This window comes from Podarcis raffonei, chromosome 1, assembly GCF_027172205.1.
Source record: "Podarcis raffonei isolate rPodRaf1 chromosome 1, rPodRaf1.pri, whole genome shotgun sequence".
Taxonomy (NCBI): Eukaryota; Metazoa; Chordata; class Lepidosauria; order Squamata; family Lacertidae; genus Podarcis; species Podarcis raffonei.
The window spans coordinates 119,733,819-119,751,847 of NC_070602.1; the positions used below are offsets into that span (position 1 = coordinate 119,733,819).

The 18,029-nt window shown below is 45.2% G+C and overlaps 1 protein-coding gene across 2 annotated transcripts in view; it reads right to left on the reverse strand.

The window, feature by feature from the left end:
- The window catches only part of COL5A2 (collagen type V alpha 2 chain), a 186,965-nt gene that overhangs the window by 85,055 nt on the left and 83,881 nt on the right, over positions 1-18,029 (reverse strand). For both annotated transcript variants that reach the window (XM_053360184.1, XM_053360191.1), the window contains 4 exons: positions 8,166-8,393; positions 1,980-1,993; positions 1,100-1,132; positions 30-62 (listed from right to left, as the gene is read on the reverse strand). In XM_053360184.1, the coding sequence (XP_053216159.1) occupies positions 30-62; positions 1,100-1,132; positions 1,980-1,993; positions 8,166-8,393 (308 nt within the window). The remainder of the gene's footprint in view (positions 1-29; positions 63-1,099; positions 1,133-1,979; positions 1,994-8,165; positions 8,394-18,029) is intronic.

An 18,029-nucleotide genomic window follows, 5' to 3' on the forward strand; every position in this document is an offset into this window, starting at 1 on the left:
AAAGAATACTGGAGTTAGTGATTACTTACAGCTGGTCCGGGCCGGCCTCGAATACCTGTAACCTAAGGACAGAGAACAAGTTTAATAACAGATCACAACTTAGTGAAGTGTAGCATGTATTTTGTGGTAATGATTTGCAGCATGATTCTCAGCAAGAATTCTCTCTTTGTCTGACAGACTCCATTAACATTTCCACAGATTTTCTGCAGTAGGAGCAAGAGCCGGAAATGAAAAACCAAACACTCTAAGTACGTTAAAAAGCTATCTGGCGGCTATGTATTTTCACTTCCCCACAGACACAAATCTCTCAGTGCTTGGCCTTGTTAGGGACATTGTTGGCCACTGGGGCTGGGCAGGAATTTTTCCACTTAGCATATTGGCCCTGGCCCTTTGTTTTTGCCTTCCTCATAGCAATCGTCACAACTTTGTGTGGCTTTGTCTTGGATGGAGGAGAGGTTGTAGCCTCTGCCTGCCCCTCCATGGGAAAGGGGATTCCATTAAAGGGATCAATGAGGAGCTGCTTCTGTCCAGACACCCAGGCAGGGGCAAGGGCCATAGCACTCCTCAAATGGGGACACCAGTCGGGGGACCCCTATTTGATGTAGGTCATAGCCCCTGCCCCCCAAGGTTGGGTTAACCCTAGAATACACCCCCAGCAGATGGGTTGGATTGAAACGGTATATCCAATGCCTAAGCCCAAACTTTCACATCTGCAATAAATAAAGTTGTGGTCTATTTGACCCATTCTTCACTTATATACATTGTCCTGTCTGGTTATTTTACAGTCATACCTCATGTTACGTTTGTTTCATGTTACGTTTTTTCAGGTTGTGTCCCACGGCGTCCCGGAAGTACCAGAAAGGGTTACTTCCGGGTTTCGCGGCATGCGCGCAAGCGCCAAATTGCACCATTATTTGACAACTGTTCTTGTTTTATTGCAACCTATCTTTGGGCAGGGGATGGGGAAATCTAAGGACCAAAAGATGGAACATAAATGCCTCTGATAAATAAGTTGTTTTACGTACTCTACCCCGTAAAGAGTCATGTCAGTGAAAATTAAAATGGAAACCATAAACAAAGGAACCCAACAACAACTTACCACTGGCACAATTCCAGGTTCTCCTTTTTGACCCTGCAGGGTTGGAAATAAACATTATTTCTGACAGCACAATAATAAGGAAGATTGTGCAGAGAAAAGGCTTTTCAACATTCCACATAAAACACATGATGACATTATGCAAGAGGAGGGGGGGTCCCAAATTATTAGAAAACCTGGAAAACTCTTTTAACATTAAATGCTAAATCAGTGCAGTTACCTAAAGCCTGGTCATGGATATGGGTGAAAGCAGCTTTGATCTCTCTCTCTCTCTCTCTCTCTCTCTCTCTCTCTCTCTCTCTGGGTATGTGTGTATGTATGTGTGTTTGTGTGTGTGCATTCTGGTTCTTGTATTTTCTCCCCTTCAAAATGTATCTATCTGTGCTCCACAAAGAGTACACAGTCTGGGGGCTATTTAAAGTTCCTTGAAGTTTTTTCAAATTACCATCAAAGCACTTAGGGTGGCATTTTATGTAATGGGTTAGTAAAGCTAAAGGGACCCCTGACCATTAGGTCCAGTCGTGGCCGACTCTGGGGTTGCAGCGCTCATCTCGCTTTATTGGCCAAGGGAGCTGGCGTACAGCTTCCGGGTCATGGGGCCAGCATGACTAAGCCACTTCTGGCGAACCAGAGCAGCACACGGAAACGCCGTTTACCTTCCCGCCGGAGTGGTACCTATTTATCTACTTGCACTTTGACGTGCTTTCAAATTGCTAGGTGGGCAGGAGCAGGGACGGAGCAACGGGAGCTCACCCCATCACGGAGATTCGAACCGCTGACCTTCTGATCGGCAAGTCCTAGGCTCTGTGGTTTAACCCACAGCGCCACCCGCGTCCCTATAATGGGTTAGTAGAGGGAGGTAAATAAAAGTGAGAATGCTTACCTTCCGTCCTCTACCTGGAAGAAAAGGAAAGAAGAGAAGAGAAATTAGCTCAGGTGGGTTCCCAGCACATGTACGGACAATGATTTCCATGCCTAAAGTTATGCTGCTCCATGCTGCTAACAGTGATGGGAGTTGCCAGCATGTTCATGGGTTAAAGGATCGGTTGGCTGAATCAAACAGGAGACAAAAAGGCAAGTGTCTTAAGAAGTAGAGGCCTGAGGGGAGAAGGTTGGGAAGAAACACAGGCCTGGGAGGGAAACGCATGAATTTCGTTACATGGATTACGGAATAGGAGCATCCATGGAGAAAGAAGGAAAGCCTCAGGCAAGGGCCTGAGAAAGGTCTGTGTTGCTACCAAGAAAGGAGAGAACAAAGAAGCCAAGATGCAAGGAGGGAAAATGGAAACGCAGGAGAGGAGGAATGTCACATGCAGAACTCCCCAGTTATTCTTTGGTGCACAGGTTGCTAATTTTGACAGTTGCATGAATGTGTGATTTATTGAATGAAGCTGGAAAGTTGCTTAAGCCATCCTGCGGGAAGATACTTCCTATTTCAGGAATGCAGAATTTTATTTTGCTTATATATCTGATGAAGCAATTTTGCATTTCCTGTAAATAAAACTTTTCTCTGCAAACCTTCACTCAGACCACAATCCTTTGTATGTTTAATCAAGTCCCATTGTGCTCAAAGATACTTCCAAGTAAGTGTTTATAGGATTACAGACTGAATCTGCTATGTGCTGATCCTTGACAGCTTCCTTTAACGTTGATATTTTGTCTTTAAACCTAGTTGGCTGTTACATGCAATCAAATGTTGGCCAGCAAGCACAAATAATCCAATAAATGTTTTCTAAATACTGCCTCCCCTCATCATTTTTATCGAATTTTGCAAGAGCTACAGCTGGCTGGAAACCTATTTAGCACCAGCCACTTCTAACATGCATACTAATTATAAGCAAATGCCCAGATGTGAAGTCAAGCCATAATATAATTCTTAGGCAGGTGTTGACAAATGTAGTTAAAAGCATTCAGGCAGTCTACAGCTTTGGCATCGTCTTCTTTCCGCTTGTGTGGGTGAAATTTGCAGCCTTTGGCCTGAAACCTGCGAAATGCACCCATCTGCTTATTAAAGCATGCCATATCTTGTCTTATTGCTTCATCATCCAACAACCAGATGTACAGCTCTTGTTCATACTCCAAGTCATCAAAAGTAATCCAAATGGCAAATAGGTAAAGGTAAAGGGACCCCTGACCATTAGGTCCAGTCGTGACTGACTCTGGGGTTGCGACGCTCATCTCGCTTTATTGGCCAAGGGAGCTGGCGTACAGCTTCTGGGTCATGTGGCCAGCATGACTAAGCCGCTTCTGGCGAACCAGAGCAGCGCACGGAAACGCCGTTTACCTTCCCGCGGGAGCCGTACCTATTTATCTACTTGCACTTTGACGTGCTTTTGAACTGCTAGGTTGGCAATAGCAAGGAATGAGCAACGGGAGCTCACCCCGTCGTGGGGATTTGAACCGCTGACCTTCTGATTGGCAAGTCCTAGGCTCTGTGGTTTAACCCACAGCACCACCCACACATTTTGGAAGTCGCCATGCTCCCCAGTAGAATTACCATATTTTTCCGTAGACAAGACTAGGGGTTTTTTTACCAAAAAAAATAGGTTTAAAAATGGGGCTTGTCTTATACACAGGTAGTGCTGAGGGGTGTTTTCTTAATTTAGGGTCCCCAAAAATAGGGGGCCTCTTATACATGGGGGCGTCTTATACACGGAAAAATATGGTACTCAGCACACGTGTCAGGCATGCTTGAGCACAATCTGCTTTGCTTCCAATATAAAGGAAGGTCAGAAATTCAAAGATTTCCTTCTGCTGCAGATCCTTCCCTTAACAATTAGTGAAATATCCAGTTTATGTTCCTCAGGGCATACAAAGGAAATGAACTATAACACCAGTTCAACAAACCTTTCCTGTTTAAAAAAAACCCCACAAATTGTATGGTTTGAATTTTGTAAGAAAGTACTGTACTTACGCGAATCTTATGTGCCGTTGAATTTTCAAAACCTTGAAACTGAAATTTGCTGGCGCCACCAAATCGAATGTGCACCCTAATTTTCGCAGCGTAATTTGGCCAAAAAAGGTGTGCATTACATTCGAGTAAATACAGTAGCATTGGTTTAGTCCAGGGGTGCCCAAACTTTTTTTGAAGAGGGCCAAATTTGATGAAGCTAACTTGCGTGAGGGCCGACCAAAGTTGTTGAGATTTTTTTTTTAGGATTTAACCGGAAATATAGACATATACTGCCACAGGGGCCGGATTACATTGACCAGTGGGCCAAATTTGGCCCCTAGAACGGACTTTGGACATGCCTTGTTTAATCTAACTCATCTGTTCTTCACAGTTTTGTTTTTCTTGCCTGAAAATATATATAGTGCATCACAGCTCTCCAGTCCAGCCCAGGATTATGCCTATTGCAAACCATCACATGCTCAGTAGGGGAACCCCAATAGCAGATGCCATGTTGGGGCACCACTGCACATCTGACCTCCCAACAGTTGAGTCACTGTTGCTTACTGGGAGAGAGAGGAGAGATTTGCATGGTGCAAACGTGCCAGCGGAAATGCCAGTTTGATTCCGCCAGTGCTCCCAGCCACCTCTCTTCTTCCCTCTCTGAGGAAGCAGTGGCAACTCACCTGTTGGGGGGGGGAGGTGCAATCCCCTACTGCCACCTCCCCACAAAATTTCTGCCATTCCGGCCAATAATCTGGCGAGTGTGGCTTCCCCACTAGAACTCTTACACTGCTGAGGCACTGCTTCTCGTTAATTGGTTGGAAGCAGAATTAGAACGACATGCCATATCATCCAACGACCCCTTCCCTCCACGACTGAGGCCCTTTTATAAAGTTTATCCAGGAGTAAACTTCATTCAGAAAAAAGTCCTTTCAATGTTAATTGAACACTTCCTGATTGCAGGGCCTGACCTCACTGTTTTTTCTTGTTGGCCACAGCTGAAGGATTGGTAATGAATAGCCTCTTAATTATCCTTGAATAGCCTTTCTTAATATCCTGTTGTCAGTTTCCCTTTCTATGGGAAGTTGTAGGGGGAGGTAAGACTTTAATTACGGGTTTCTTTTTCCTGCCAGATTGCACCATTTTGCTATACAAAATTAAAAGGAAAGAATGAGACTACAATGATGTGACAACAATATCATGCGGATTCTCCATAAAGAATGAACCGCACAGCAGGGCAGCAATTCGGGGGGGGGGAGTAGGTTACCATGGAAACAATCTAGGATGGTGTAAACACTGGTCCAGTTGCCAGAGGAAGATAGGGAAGTTAGGAACTGAAGCTAATATGTGGCTGGGAATATAGCCTAAAACTTCAAGCATGAACCACATGAGCTATCATTGGGTCTTTGGTGGATGGTCCCTATTTTCCAGTCCCAGATTTACAAAAGCCGTCCCATTTTTTTAATTATTTGATTCTGGAAGGTCCCACTTTTCCTTGGAAGTCCCTATTTTCACCAGAGAAACATTGGAGGGTATGGAGTTATGTGACTCCCAAGCCAAAGAGATAAGTAACTATACAACATTTAGAAGACACCTGAAGGCAGCCCTGAATAATAATAATAATAATTATTATTATTATTATTATTATTATTATTATTATTTGTTTCTACCCCCCCCAAATCTGGCTGGGTTTCCCCAGCCACTCTGGGCGGCCTCCAACAAAAGATTAAAAATACATTAAAACAACAATCATTAAAAACTTCCCTAAACAGGGCTGCCTTCAGATGTCTTCTAAATGTCAGATAGTTGCTTATTTCCTTGACATCTGACGGGGGGGGCATTCCACAGGGCGGGCGCCACTACTGAGAAGGCCCTCTGCCTGGTTCCCTGTAACCTCACTTCTCGAAGTGGAGGGAACCGCCAGAAGGCCCTTGGAGCTGGACCTCAGTGTCCAGGTTGAACGATGGGGGTGGAGACGCTCCTTCAGGTATGCTGGGCATAGTTTTATTATGTTTTTATCTATGTTGGAAGCTGTCCAGAGTTGCTGGGGCAACCCAGTCAGATGGGTGCGGTATTATGGAATAGGACATCCCTGTTTTCATCGGAGAAATGTTGGAGGGTACGCTATTGGAGGCGGTGCTGCCCCCTGGACTGGTTTCTAGTAAGAAGGCAGGTGGGGTGGGGGGCTAGCTGAAGACAGACTGAGATTGATGGGAGCTGTGCCTCACTCGCTTTAATGGGCCAGCCTCTACTGCACTGAACTGTGTCCCACCAACACCACCATATTCACACATGGTGCATAGTAATATCTCCACCTAAGTCTGCTTGGGGGTGTGGGTGGCGCTGTGGGTTAAACAGCGCTGTCGGCAGTTCGAATCCCCGCGATGGGGTGAGCTCCTGTTGCTCAGTCTCTGCTCCTGCCAACCTAGCAGTTCGAAAGCATGTCAAATTGCAAGTAGATAAATAAGTACCACTCCAGCGGGAAGGTAAATGGCATTTCCGTGCGCTGCTCTGGTTCGCCAGAAGCGGCTTAGTCATGCTGGCCACATGACCCGGAAGCTGTACGCCGGCTCCCTCGGCCAATAAAGCGAGATGAGCGCCGCAACCTCAGAGTTGGCCACGACTGGACCTAATGGTCAGGGGTCCCTTTACCTTTAAGTCTGCTTGAGCCATTTTATCTTTGTGAATTCCTTCAGCCTGAACTGATCTGAACCACACATCTTAGACTAAAGTGTGGATCATAACTGAATTATCCCCCTGGCTTTTGCGCTTTCTGTATGTCCCGGCAACAGGGCTGGCCCAAGACATGTTGACACCTGAGGTGGAGCCCAAAATGGCTTCCTCCCCCCCCCCATCCCACCAGGGAAGAAGGGGTGAGGCAAAATCTACATCAGGAACAAGGGGGGGAGAGAGAGAAAGATCTCCATCAGGGTCTGCTGCCTCTAGTGTACCCTACCAGCCTGGCCTCGTGTGTGGGCCAGCCCTGCCTGACACTATTTTCAATTTTGCGTGTGTTAAAATGTATATTTTGAGGGGGAAACACTTCTAGAAATGGGTATTCTGAGAGAAAATACGTTTTAAAATATGCAAAAATCAGATCGGGAGTTGGGTTCCTATTGAGGGTACTTGGCAAGCCGACAGGACAGCGACGAAGGACCAAGGATTGAAGTGGTTATTCTGTGATATTATGGCAATGGACAAAGCTGTATGGTAACTTTTGAATATATGTGTTTTAATATAATAATAATCAGTGCTTTTTCGGGGGGTGCAGGGGTACACATACCCTTAAACATTTTGTGAATCTTTGTACTTTTGTCCATTTACAGTGGTACTTCCGGTTATGAATGGAATCCATTCTGGAGATCCGTTCGTAACTGTAAACTCTTCTTAACCTGAGGTTGATTTTGCTAATGGCATCTCTGGCGCGCGATTTCCGCTAGCATCCTGGGGCAAAGTTCGCAACCAGGAGCTACTTCTGGGTTAGCGGAGTTCGTAACCCACAGTGTGTGTAACCAGGAACGTTCGTAACCAGAGGTACCACTGTACTGTATTTATTTTTCCCAATTTTAGCTATAAAATGGTGGTTTTCTTGAGTCAAAATGAGAGTACGCCTAAAGATTCTTTTAAGGAGGGAAGCACTGCAAAGAAGGAGGAGGAGGAGGAGGAGGAGGAGGAGGAGGAGAACAACAACAACAACAACAACAACAACAACAACAACAACAACTGAGGGGGTTTGTGCAGCAATAGGGCAGAATAAACTTGTAAGTAACTGGAAATAGACCGATACAACCATATCCTTACCTAGATGGACTGAATTAACTATTGCCTCTTCTGCAAAGGAAAGACTACATGAATCATAAACGCATACAACTGCACTGCTCCCTAGGTTCTAGGTCAGGCACCCCCAAACTTGGCCCTCCAGCTGTTTTGGGACTATAATTCCCATCATCCCTGACCGCTGGTCCTGTTAGCTAGGGATGATGGGAGTTGTAGTCCCTAAACAGCTGGAGGGCCGAGTTTGGGGTGCCTGTTCTAGGTGTTCTGGGTGTGGTGAGTATGCACAAGTGCCCATCTCCCGTGCCACATTGACTCAGGCAAGTGTGTACACATCAAAGAAGCTGCTATATATCCCAGCATGCAACTGGGCCCCAATTATCACATTTGAAGCAATCTTACCAATAGCGCCTTCAAATCCATTGCGGGCTGTGTTTGGACACACAAGGCAGCACTCTCCCGGAGGGACCTGTGGATTTTCACATTCCAGCACATCGAGACATTGGATCTCATCGCAGAGAATGGCTCCGCTGTCGCAAACGCAAATCTGGCACGGGGACGGCTTCCAAATGTCTCTGTTCAGATACACCTGGCCATTCTGTGTGCAGGCAACCTCTTCGGTATCTAGTTCTAAAAGAAAGGAGAACAGAAAGCAATATAAGTGGCTTCATTTTACTACACGGTGACAACAGAATGTGTCAAGAGGTAACAACAGAATGACAACTCCTCATGAGGTGCATGTGCTTCTTCACTTGTTTGCGACATGCAGGAATAGATCCTGGCTTCCTGCTGCTTACAAACCATGAGCCATGGCTTATTTTTTATTTTTGAAAAAGAAAAGCAAGGCAATAGCTCTAAGTTGGGACTCAGCTACATTAGTTTTTTAAAAGCGTTTAAAATGTGTTATATCGCTGCGACACCAGGTGGTGCTGTGGAGTTCCGACTTTCAGCAATGTGATTTCCCATTTTGAGGTTTACAACATGTTTTCCTGAAACTTGTTTTTTTTATAATGTGTCTAGTTCCAGCCCTGGAGTTTGTGCCCTAACTCGAGTAAAGCTATTCTGCCAATTGTGAAAGCAACCCAAAGTGAAACAGATGTGTTGTTAACTATTACCTACCCACACTCTCATTTCTTGGCCTGCACGACAAAAAAAATCTAACCCGGTTGTTTGAGCTCTGATGCCTAGCATGAGCGGATAATTCATGGTTCCTGTTACACTCTGTCCTCTGATGTTTGGCATGTGGACTATGGCTCACTTAATGTGTCACCTTCAGAAATGACAAAGTTGTTCAGAATAGAAACAGAGGTTTCTGAGTTAAAAGAAGATCTCTAGCTCGCTTTCAAATAAACCACAAAGTTACAGGCCTTGCGCTGGGGCTGCTAAATGTAGATTGTGTACATACCATACATTTAAAGCCCATTCCACTCCCCCAAAAAAATCCTGGGAACTGTAGTTTTCCCCACCACATAGCTACAACTCCCAGCAACCTTTTCCCCCCTTGTAGTTCTCAGGATTTGGGAGGGTGCTTTAAAAGTATGGTGCATATGAAGCCTTAGTCTATGTACACATTAGTGGCTTAAAATGCAGAGAGGTCATTTCCCCCCCCCCTCACTTTGTCTCACGTTGCATTTGCATGTTGTTGTACACACCAGAGAGGGGCCAGAGATGTTTTGCCCCTTAATGTGCATTACCTGTTTGGTTTTCCCCATGCCCACAACCAGAACCACCCAACTCCTTTTCATGAAGCTGTTGTCTGAACATGCACTGTCATCCGCACATATACTTTATCACATATACAGTCATCAAACTGTTTTTTAAAACTATGAAAAACAAAAGTAACAAATAAAATAGTCAGATCAAAAGAAGCAAGAGAAATTGTTGCCAAAGTGAGTCTCCCTCAGTCACAAGCCAGGTGTTAGAAAGAGAGGAAAGGGAAACAAAACTAATAATAATAATAATAATAATCCACCAAGTGACAGGCGCTGTGGTCTAAACTACTGAGCCTCTTGGGCTTGCTGATCAGAAGGTCAGCGGTTTGAATCTCCGCGGCAAGGTGAGCTCCCGTTGCTCCATCCAGCTCCTGCCAACCTAGCAGTTCGAAAGCACACCAGTTCAAGTAAATAAATAGGTACCGCTGCGGCGGGAAGGTAAAGGGTGTTTCTGTGCGCTCTGGTTTCTGTCACGGTGTCCCGTTGTGCCAGAAGCAGTTTAGTCCTGCTGGCCACATGACCGGGAAAGCTGTCTGCAGACAAACGCTGGCTCCCTCAGCCTGAAAGCGAGATGAGCACCGCAACCCCATAGTCATGTTTGACTGGACTTAACCATCCGGGGCTTCTTTACCTTTACCTATCAGGGCTGAGGCTGCTGAACATTGGATGTTTACGGGCCATACAGTGGTACCTCAGGTTAAGTACTTAATTCGTTCCAGAGGTCCGTACTTAACCTGAAACATTTCTTAACCTGAAGCACCACTTTAGCTAATGGGGCCTCCTCCTGCTGCTGCTGCTGCACTGCTGGAGCATGATTTCTGTTCTCATCCTGAAGCAAAGTTCTTAACCTGAAGCACTATTTCTGGGTTAGCAGAGTCTTTAACCTGAAGCGTATGTAACCTGAAGTGTATGTAACCTGAGGTACCACTGTATTTTTAAAGCACACATTTTCCCCCTCCAATTCTGGGAACCATAGTTTACCCATCACAAAGCTACAACTCCCAGCAACCTCTAAAAGGAATACGAGGACAAAGGAACACAAGAAGAGGCTGTTGGTTCAGGCCCATCTAGTCCAGCTCTCTGTAGGGAACCCACAAGCAGGACCTCAGAACAGAAGCCCTCTTCCCTCTTGTGGTTTACAGCAACAGGTATTCAGAAGCATTAATGTCTCTGACTGTGGCAGCAGAGCGTAGGCATCGCAGCTCGTAGCCATTTAGAGCCTTTGTTGTTGTTTAGTCGTTTAGTCATGTCCAACTCTTTGTGACCCCATGGACCAGAGCACGCCAGGCACTCCTGTCTTCCACTGCCTCCCGCAGTTTGGTCAAACTCATGCTGCTAGCTTCGAGAACACTGTTCAACCATCTTTGTCATCTCCTTCTCCTTGTGCCCTCCATCTTTCCCAACATCAGGGTCTTTTCTCTTCTCATGAGGTGGCCAAAGTATTGGAGCCTCAGCTTCAGGATCTGTCCTTCCAGTGAGCACTCAGGGCTGATTTCCTTAAGAATGGATAGGTTTGATCTTCTTGAAGTCCATGGGACTCTCAAGTCTCCTCCAGCACCATAATTCAAAACCACCAATTCTTTGGCAATCAGCCTTCTTTATGGTCCAGCTCTCTTTATGGTCCATACATCACTAATTTAGAGCCTTATCCCCCATGAATTTGTCTAACCCCCTTTTAAAACCACCCAGCTTCATTGCATGTCCACGAGTTCTAGTGTTATGAGGGAGAAAAACTTCTCTCTGCTTACTTTCTTCATGCCTTGCAGAATTTTATAAACTTTCACCCTCTCACCTTTTCTCTGAATTTAAAAAAACAAAAAAGCAAAAACACCCAAATGCTGTGATTTTCCTACACAGGGATCATTCCGGTTGCCCTTTTCTGAACCTTTCCACATTCTACAATATCCTTTCTGAGGCGAGACAGTGATGTTTAAAATAAAATTAAATCGTATTCTGGAGTAATAATAATAATAATAATAATAATAATATCTTTATTGTCATTGCCCCCTCTCAGGGACAACGAAATTACTCGACTGCTCCATAAAAACACTAATTAAAACAATACAGTATAGTACAGCAAGGAAGATTAGATGACTTTCAAAGTCCAGGCTTCCCATTCAGGGCTGAGATCGCTCTGGAGAAGAAGCTGTTCTTAAGACGGCTCGTTCTTGTCTTCATCGTCCTGTATCTCCGTCCCGACGGCAGGAGCTCGAAGAGACAGTGACCAGGATGCGATGGATCTTTTACTATGTCCAGTGCCTTCCTATGGCACCTTGTGGCATAAATCTGCTCTAAGGTGGAGAGTGGGCAGCCAACAATGCTCTCTGCTGCCTTAACAACTCTGCACAACCCCATCCTGTCCTGGGTAGTACAGCTTCCGTACCACACACATAAGCCATAAGTGAGCACGCTCTCAATGGCACAGTGATAGAAGGCAAGCAGCAGTTTCTGCGGAAGATGGTTTTTCCTTAGAATTCTCAAAAAGTACAGTCTCTGCTGCGCCTTCTTCACAAGCCCCCTTGTGTTGACACTCCAGGACAGATCCTCTTGTAATTCAATGCCCAAAAATCTGAACGTTGTTACCCTCTCCACACAGACCCCATCAATCAAAAGTGGCTGGATATTGCTCTTCTGTCTCCTGAAGTCCACCACAAGCTCCTTTGTCTTCCTTGTATTTATGAGCAAGTTGTTAGCTCTGCACCACTCTGTCAGCCGCTCCACCTCATCTCTATAGTGCGTTTCACCCTCCCTTTCAGGGATGAGCCCAATCACGGTTGTGTCATCTGCAAATTTGACAACCCTATTACTAGGGTGAGCAGCGACACAATCGTACGTGTAGAGAATATAAAGGAGCGGACTGAGTACGCATCCCTGTGGTGTTCCTATGTTAGTCTTAAGCATTTTAGAGGTATAAGGGCCCAACCGAACCCTCTGGGAGCGGTCTGACAAAAAGTCCAATATCCACCCACAAAGTGATAACGGAAGCCCCAGATCTTCCAGTTTAGACATCAGACGCTGTGGTAGAATGGTATTAAATGCCGAGCTGAAATCTAAAAAAAGCAGTCTGGCATAACCCCCCCGCTGCTCCAAATGTGCAAGGACGGCATGGAGGGCAATCGCCACAGCGTCCTCTGTCGATCTTTTCGTTTTATAAGCAAATTGGAATGTGTCCAGTCCCTCTGGTAGGCAGGCAATGACATGATTTCGTACCAGCTTTTCAAAGCACTTCATGATTATAGGTGTGAGTGCTACTGGACGAAAGTCATTCAGTTCTTCCGGGTTAGGTTTTTTTGCTATTGGAACGATAATAGAGGACTTTAGGCAGGATGGAACAATAGCCTGGGCTAGGGATCGATTTAAAATCCCAGTGAAAACTCCTGCTAGTTGATCTGCACAGTCTCTCAATACCCTTCCAGCTACCCCATCTGGCCCTGTGGCCTTCCTTGGGTTGATTCCCTTCAACACCTTCCTCATCTCTTCTTTTTCCACAGAGACTGCTACATTCCTTTGTACTGATGATGGTGATGGTAGTGATGATGGCAAAGCCTTCCCAGGGAGTGGTGGTGGTGGTGGTAAAGCCTCAGCAGGTGTTGCTGCCGATGTTACTTCAAAACGGGCAAAAAAGGCATTCAAATCCTCTGCGAGGGATGCCCCTCCCTCGTCTGCCAGGGAATCCTTGGATTTATACCCTGTTAATTCTTGTACACCTTGCCACACCTGCCTGGTGTTGTTACTTTGTAGATGATTCTCCAGCCGCTGTCTATACGCCTCCTTTGCTACACGGATACCTCTCTTTAGATCCGCTCTAGCTAAGCTGTACAGCGACTTATTTCCACTTCTGAAAGCAGTATTTCTTGCCTTTAGCAACCCCTGGACCTCCCTTGTCATCCAGGGCTTCCTGTTTGGGTAGATCTTTATCCGGCGCCTCTGTGTTACATTGTCAGTGCAGAACCTGATATAGTCCAACACTTGCTCAGTATGAGTCTCTATATCCTGTTGGGCGAATACCTCCCAATCGGTGTCATGAAAACAGTCTTGTAGTTGTTGGGATGCTTCAGCTGGCCATATTGTAATATCCCTCTTTATAGCTGGAGTCCGTTTCCTCAATGGAATATATTCAGGAGTCAGGAGCAGGGACACATGATCAGATTGGCCTAGATGTGCCAATGGTTCGGCCTTATAGGCCTGTTTAACATTTGTATACAGCCTGTCCAGAGTCTTTTCTCCCCTGGTTGCACACTTTATGTGTTGATAGAATTTAGGTAGAACCACTTTCAAATCTGCCTGGTTGAAATCCCCGCATACAAGAAATGCAGCCTCGGGATACTTGCCTTGTTGTCTGCTAATGGCATCATGCAGAAGACCCATTGCCTCTTTGGTGTTCGCATCAGGTGCAATGTATACTATAGTTATCAGTACTGCTGTAAATTCTCGGGGGATATATATAGGTCTGCATTTAAGCGTCATAAATTCCACAGTTGGAGAGCAGTGGCTAGCTATCACAGCGTGGTTTGTGCACCAGCTGTTATTCACGTATGCACACAAACCTCCCCCCCTTCTTTTACCAGAGTCCTCTGTTCTATCATGGCGGAACAGTGTATAGCCCGTTAGTTCTATGGCTGAGTCAGGAGTAAATGGTGTCAGCCAAGTTTCTGTAAGCAGCAGAAGACAGCATTCACTCACAGTTTTCTCCGTTGCTATCCACAATTTCCACTCCTCCAGCTTATTCCCCAAAGATCTCACGTTAGCATAGAAAATGCTGGGAAGCGGTAAGTTATAGCGTTGTGTCTTTAGCCTTAATTGCCTTAATCGCCTTCCTCCTCTGCAGCCTCTCTTCTGTTTACGGTCTCTCCTGTGTCTCTTTACTCCCCAGTTCTTTGAAGTCAGAAAATCCTCCTTGCAGACGCGGAGACACTCACAATTTGTGCAGCACTCACTCCGTAGCCGAATAGATAACATGTCCTGCCGACTATAAACAAGTCTATTTTGGCAGGACAAAAAAGCCAAATTCTGAGTTAAGGAGCAACCAGCCGCTGCATCTACACGCGCCGCCATCTTAGAAAAGATGGCAATGATGATGACCTCACCGTTTCTCTTTTAATGAGGCTGATAAAAAGGTAAAGATACCCCTGACCGTTAGGTCCAGTCACGGACGACTCTGGGGTTGCAGCGCTCATCTCGCTCTATAGGCTGAGGGAGCCGGCGTTTGTCCGCAGACAGTTTTTCCGGGTCATGTGGCCAGCATGACTAAGCCGCTTCTGGCGAAGCCAGAGCAGCGCACAGAAACGCCGTTTACCTTCCCGCCGGAGTGGTACCTATTTATCTACTTGCACTTTGACGTGCTTTTGAACTGCTAGGTGGGCAGGAGCTGGGACCGAACAACAGGAGCTCACCCCATGTGGGGATTCGAACCGCCAACCTCCTGATCGGCAAGCCCGTTAGAGGCTGTTGCAGGAGGCCAAATCTCTCAAGCCCCACACTGGGCAAAAGATTCCCACATTCCAAACTAGATGACCCTCATGGTCCCTTCCAATTCTATGGCCGAATTGGGACTTATGGAGAATTTCTGCAGTTATTTCATTTAAAGAATTTAGTGTGCTACCGCTAGGTGGCAGAAAAAGCCAGCTAATAACTAGGTGGAATTATCTTACTGCACGGTGAAGGAAAACAGGCCAGCCTTTCATTTGTTTGGACTTATTTGGGTTTGGGTTTGTCTCGGATTATGACTTCCTGCCAAAGCAACTTCTCAGAGTAAATATAATATCAACACTGCTGAGATGCTGAGGGTAATAAGCATTGTGCTTGCTCTCTTCAAGCAGCGATTGCAGCAGCATCTTCTGCTTGCTTATATTTGCGAATGAGGCTGACCTTTGAGAATTCACTCAGGACCTACCCAGTGGCTTTTTACCAAGATGACTGAATCATCGCTCACCAAACTTGCTGGGAATATGAGAAACAGAGGAGAGAGAGAGAGAGAGAGGAGGACATGACCCAGATTCTCTTACCAAGAACGTCCTCCAGTATGTTCTTTTTTTTATTTTTTAAGCATTTTTATTAGCAGGGATGGATGAGAGTAAAAGCAAGCACTGATTCTTCTTTCCTGTCCTTCTAGTTTCCAGACTCTGTGCTTCATCCAAAGCAAGAACAGGGAAATAGATTGTGTTGGATTCCAGCTCCTATCAACACTAGCATGGCTAATGGTCGGATTCAATAGGAGTGGCAGTCCAATCAACATCTGAAGGACCACATTTTCCCCATCACTGATCTGAAGGCCCCTAGCAATTACTGGTAGCCATTTTTTTCTGGCTACCAAATCGTCGTTCCCTAAGGCACATTTGAGAAGAAAGAATCTCTCCCCCTTAGCCGTTAAATTGATTTGCCATACAAAAGGTAACAGGATATGTCTTGGCGTGAGCTGGACTTCCTAGAGAAATGGGCCTTCATCCACAACCCTTCTCAAGAGCAATTACTTTTAGGATGGAAAAAAGAACATGGAGAGAAGGTGAAAAGGCTTGAATGAAAAGTTGACAAGATGAAGGTATGGAGAGAAGAAATTTAGAGATGGAACCATGAAAAGAGAAGCACACAGTGTGCTAAGGGGACCCATAGTCTCACTTGGGCAGTGGGCACATCATGCATTTAAAGCACATGATTTCCCCCAGAGAATAATGGGAACTATAGTTTACCCTCACAGAGCTACAAGTACTCTTAGCAAACTGCAGTTGTCAGGATTTTTTGGGGGGTTTAAGGCTGCTTGATATGTTCATACAACTTCTGTCCCAAATCACAGGGGTTTGGTGTTGGCTACAGACATGGAATACAGTGGTACCTTGGTTGTTGAACTTAATCCATTCCGGGAGTCGGTTCGACTCAACTGGAAGCCACATCAGCTGCGTCCGACATTCAGCTTCCAAAAAACATTCACAAACCAGAACACTTATTTCCGGGTTTGCGGCATTTGGGAGCCAATTTGTTCGACAACTAAGCCATTCGGGAACCAAGGTACCACTGTAGTTAATCACACCCACCTTTATCCTGTTTTAATATGGTAAGTTAACAGATAAATAGGTCTGTTTCATTGGACATGTGAAATGAGTAATTATGTCGTGAGATGCAAATTCACTGAAAATCATGTGGTTCATTGTAAGCTTGTGGGCAAGTTACTCTCAGCCCAACCTACCAGCCCAGGCTGCTGCTAAGAATAAAATGAGATTAAAATAAAATGGGATTAAATGGGATTAAAATAAAATGGGATTAAAAACTATATACAGTACAGTGGCCAGGTTAAGAACTGGATTCTTCGGATTATGAACTTAATTCATTCTTAACCTCGGGTTAAGAACTTAATTCGTTCTGGAGGTCCGTTCTTAACCTGAAACTGTTCTTAACCTGAAGCACCACTTTAGCTAATGGGGCCTCCCAGTGCCACCACGCAGTTTCTGTTCGCATCCTGAAGCAAAGTTCTTAACCCAAGGTATTATTTCTGGGTTAGTGGAGTCTGTAACCTGAAGCAACTGTAACCTGAAGCATATGTAACCTGAGGTACCACTGTATTAAATATTCCTAAATATTAAATAAAGTTGAAAGAAGAAAACCGTAAGTCTGCTTACCTTATTTGGTAGGCAGCATTATGGCCGGACCCTGTGCAACTTGGCCAAGGGTCAGAGACTGGCATCCTCCCTTTACTGCCTCCCCACGCTGTTGGCACTGGGCGGGGCCCTGCTCGAGGGGCAGGCCTCGCCAACCTATCAGCACCGACAGGGGCGTGTCCACAGGGAATTTAAACTCTGACGTGGTGAGGGAAGCACAATTATCTTAAAGGCACCACTGCATTCCCTTCTACAAACTCTCCTCTATTTTTTCACCTCCCTCCCTCTGAATTTCGTGCAATAAGCGTCAATGAATTAATCTTTGTGCATAGCAAACCAGAAGCGCAGAAATAAATCAAAGTGAAAGCTGCTATGCAAAAGACGCTCTGCAGATGTGCAGTGCAAAGAAATGAGATATACTGTTTAATAATCCTATTGCCACTCTACAGCACCACCCATGTGCCTGAGCCAGAGGTTGCAAATGAGATTCTAGTGGCTAAGATTCATGGATATGCCAAAATGATTATTCCATCATTAAGCATTTTTATTGATTTCATTGAGAGAGAACGTTAGGAGTGTTCTACCTAAGCTTAGCGGGTGCCCTAGAAATGCCCTCCAGATGTTGTTGAATTGCGGTCCCCATGGCAGTACACAGTATGTCCTGTGGTAAAATCCCAATTAAAAAAGCTGAACAACTTTGTGGTAAAATTGTAAAAAAAAAGCTCAACAACTTCAATCCTAAAAAAACTTTGGTCGGCCCTCACGCATGTTCACTTCATCAGATCTGGCCCTCTTTGAAAAAAGTTTGGGCACCCCTGGTCTAGGGGGTTCTGTTGGAGGGTCCTGTTGCTTTTATTATTACTCTAATTTTTTTAAAAAAATATTTTCAAGTGCTTTTAACTGCTTCTTAACTTGTGCATTTTTATTTATATTTTAACACCAGGCAAAAATGTTTCTCTAATTTA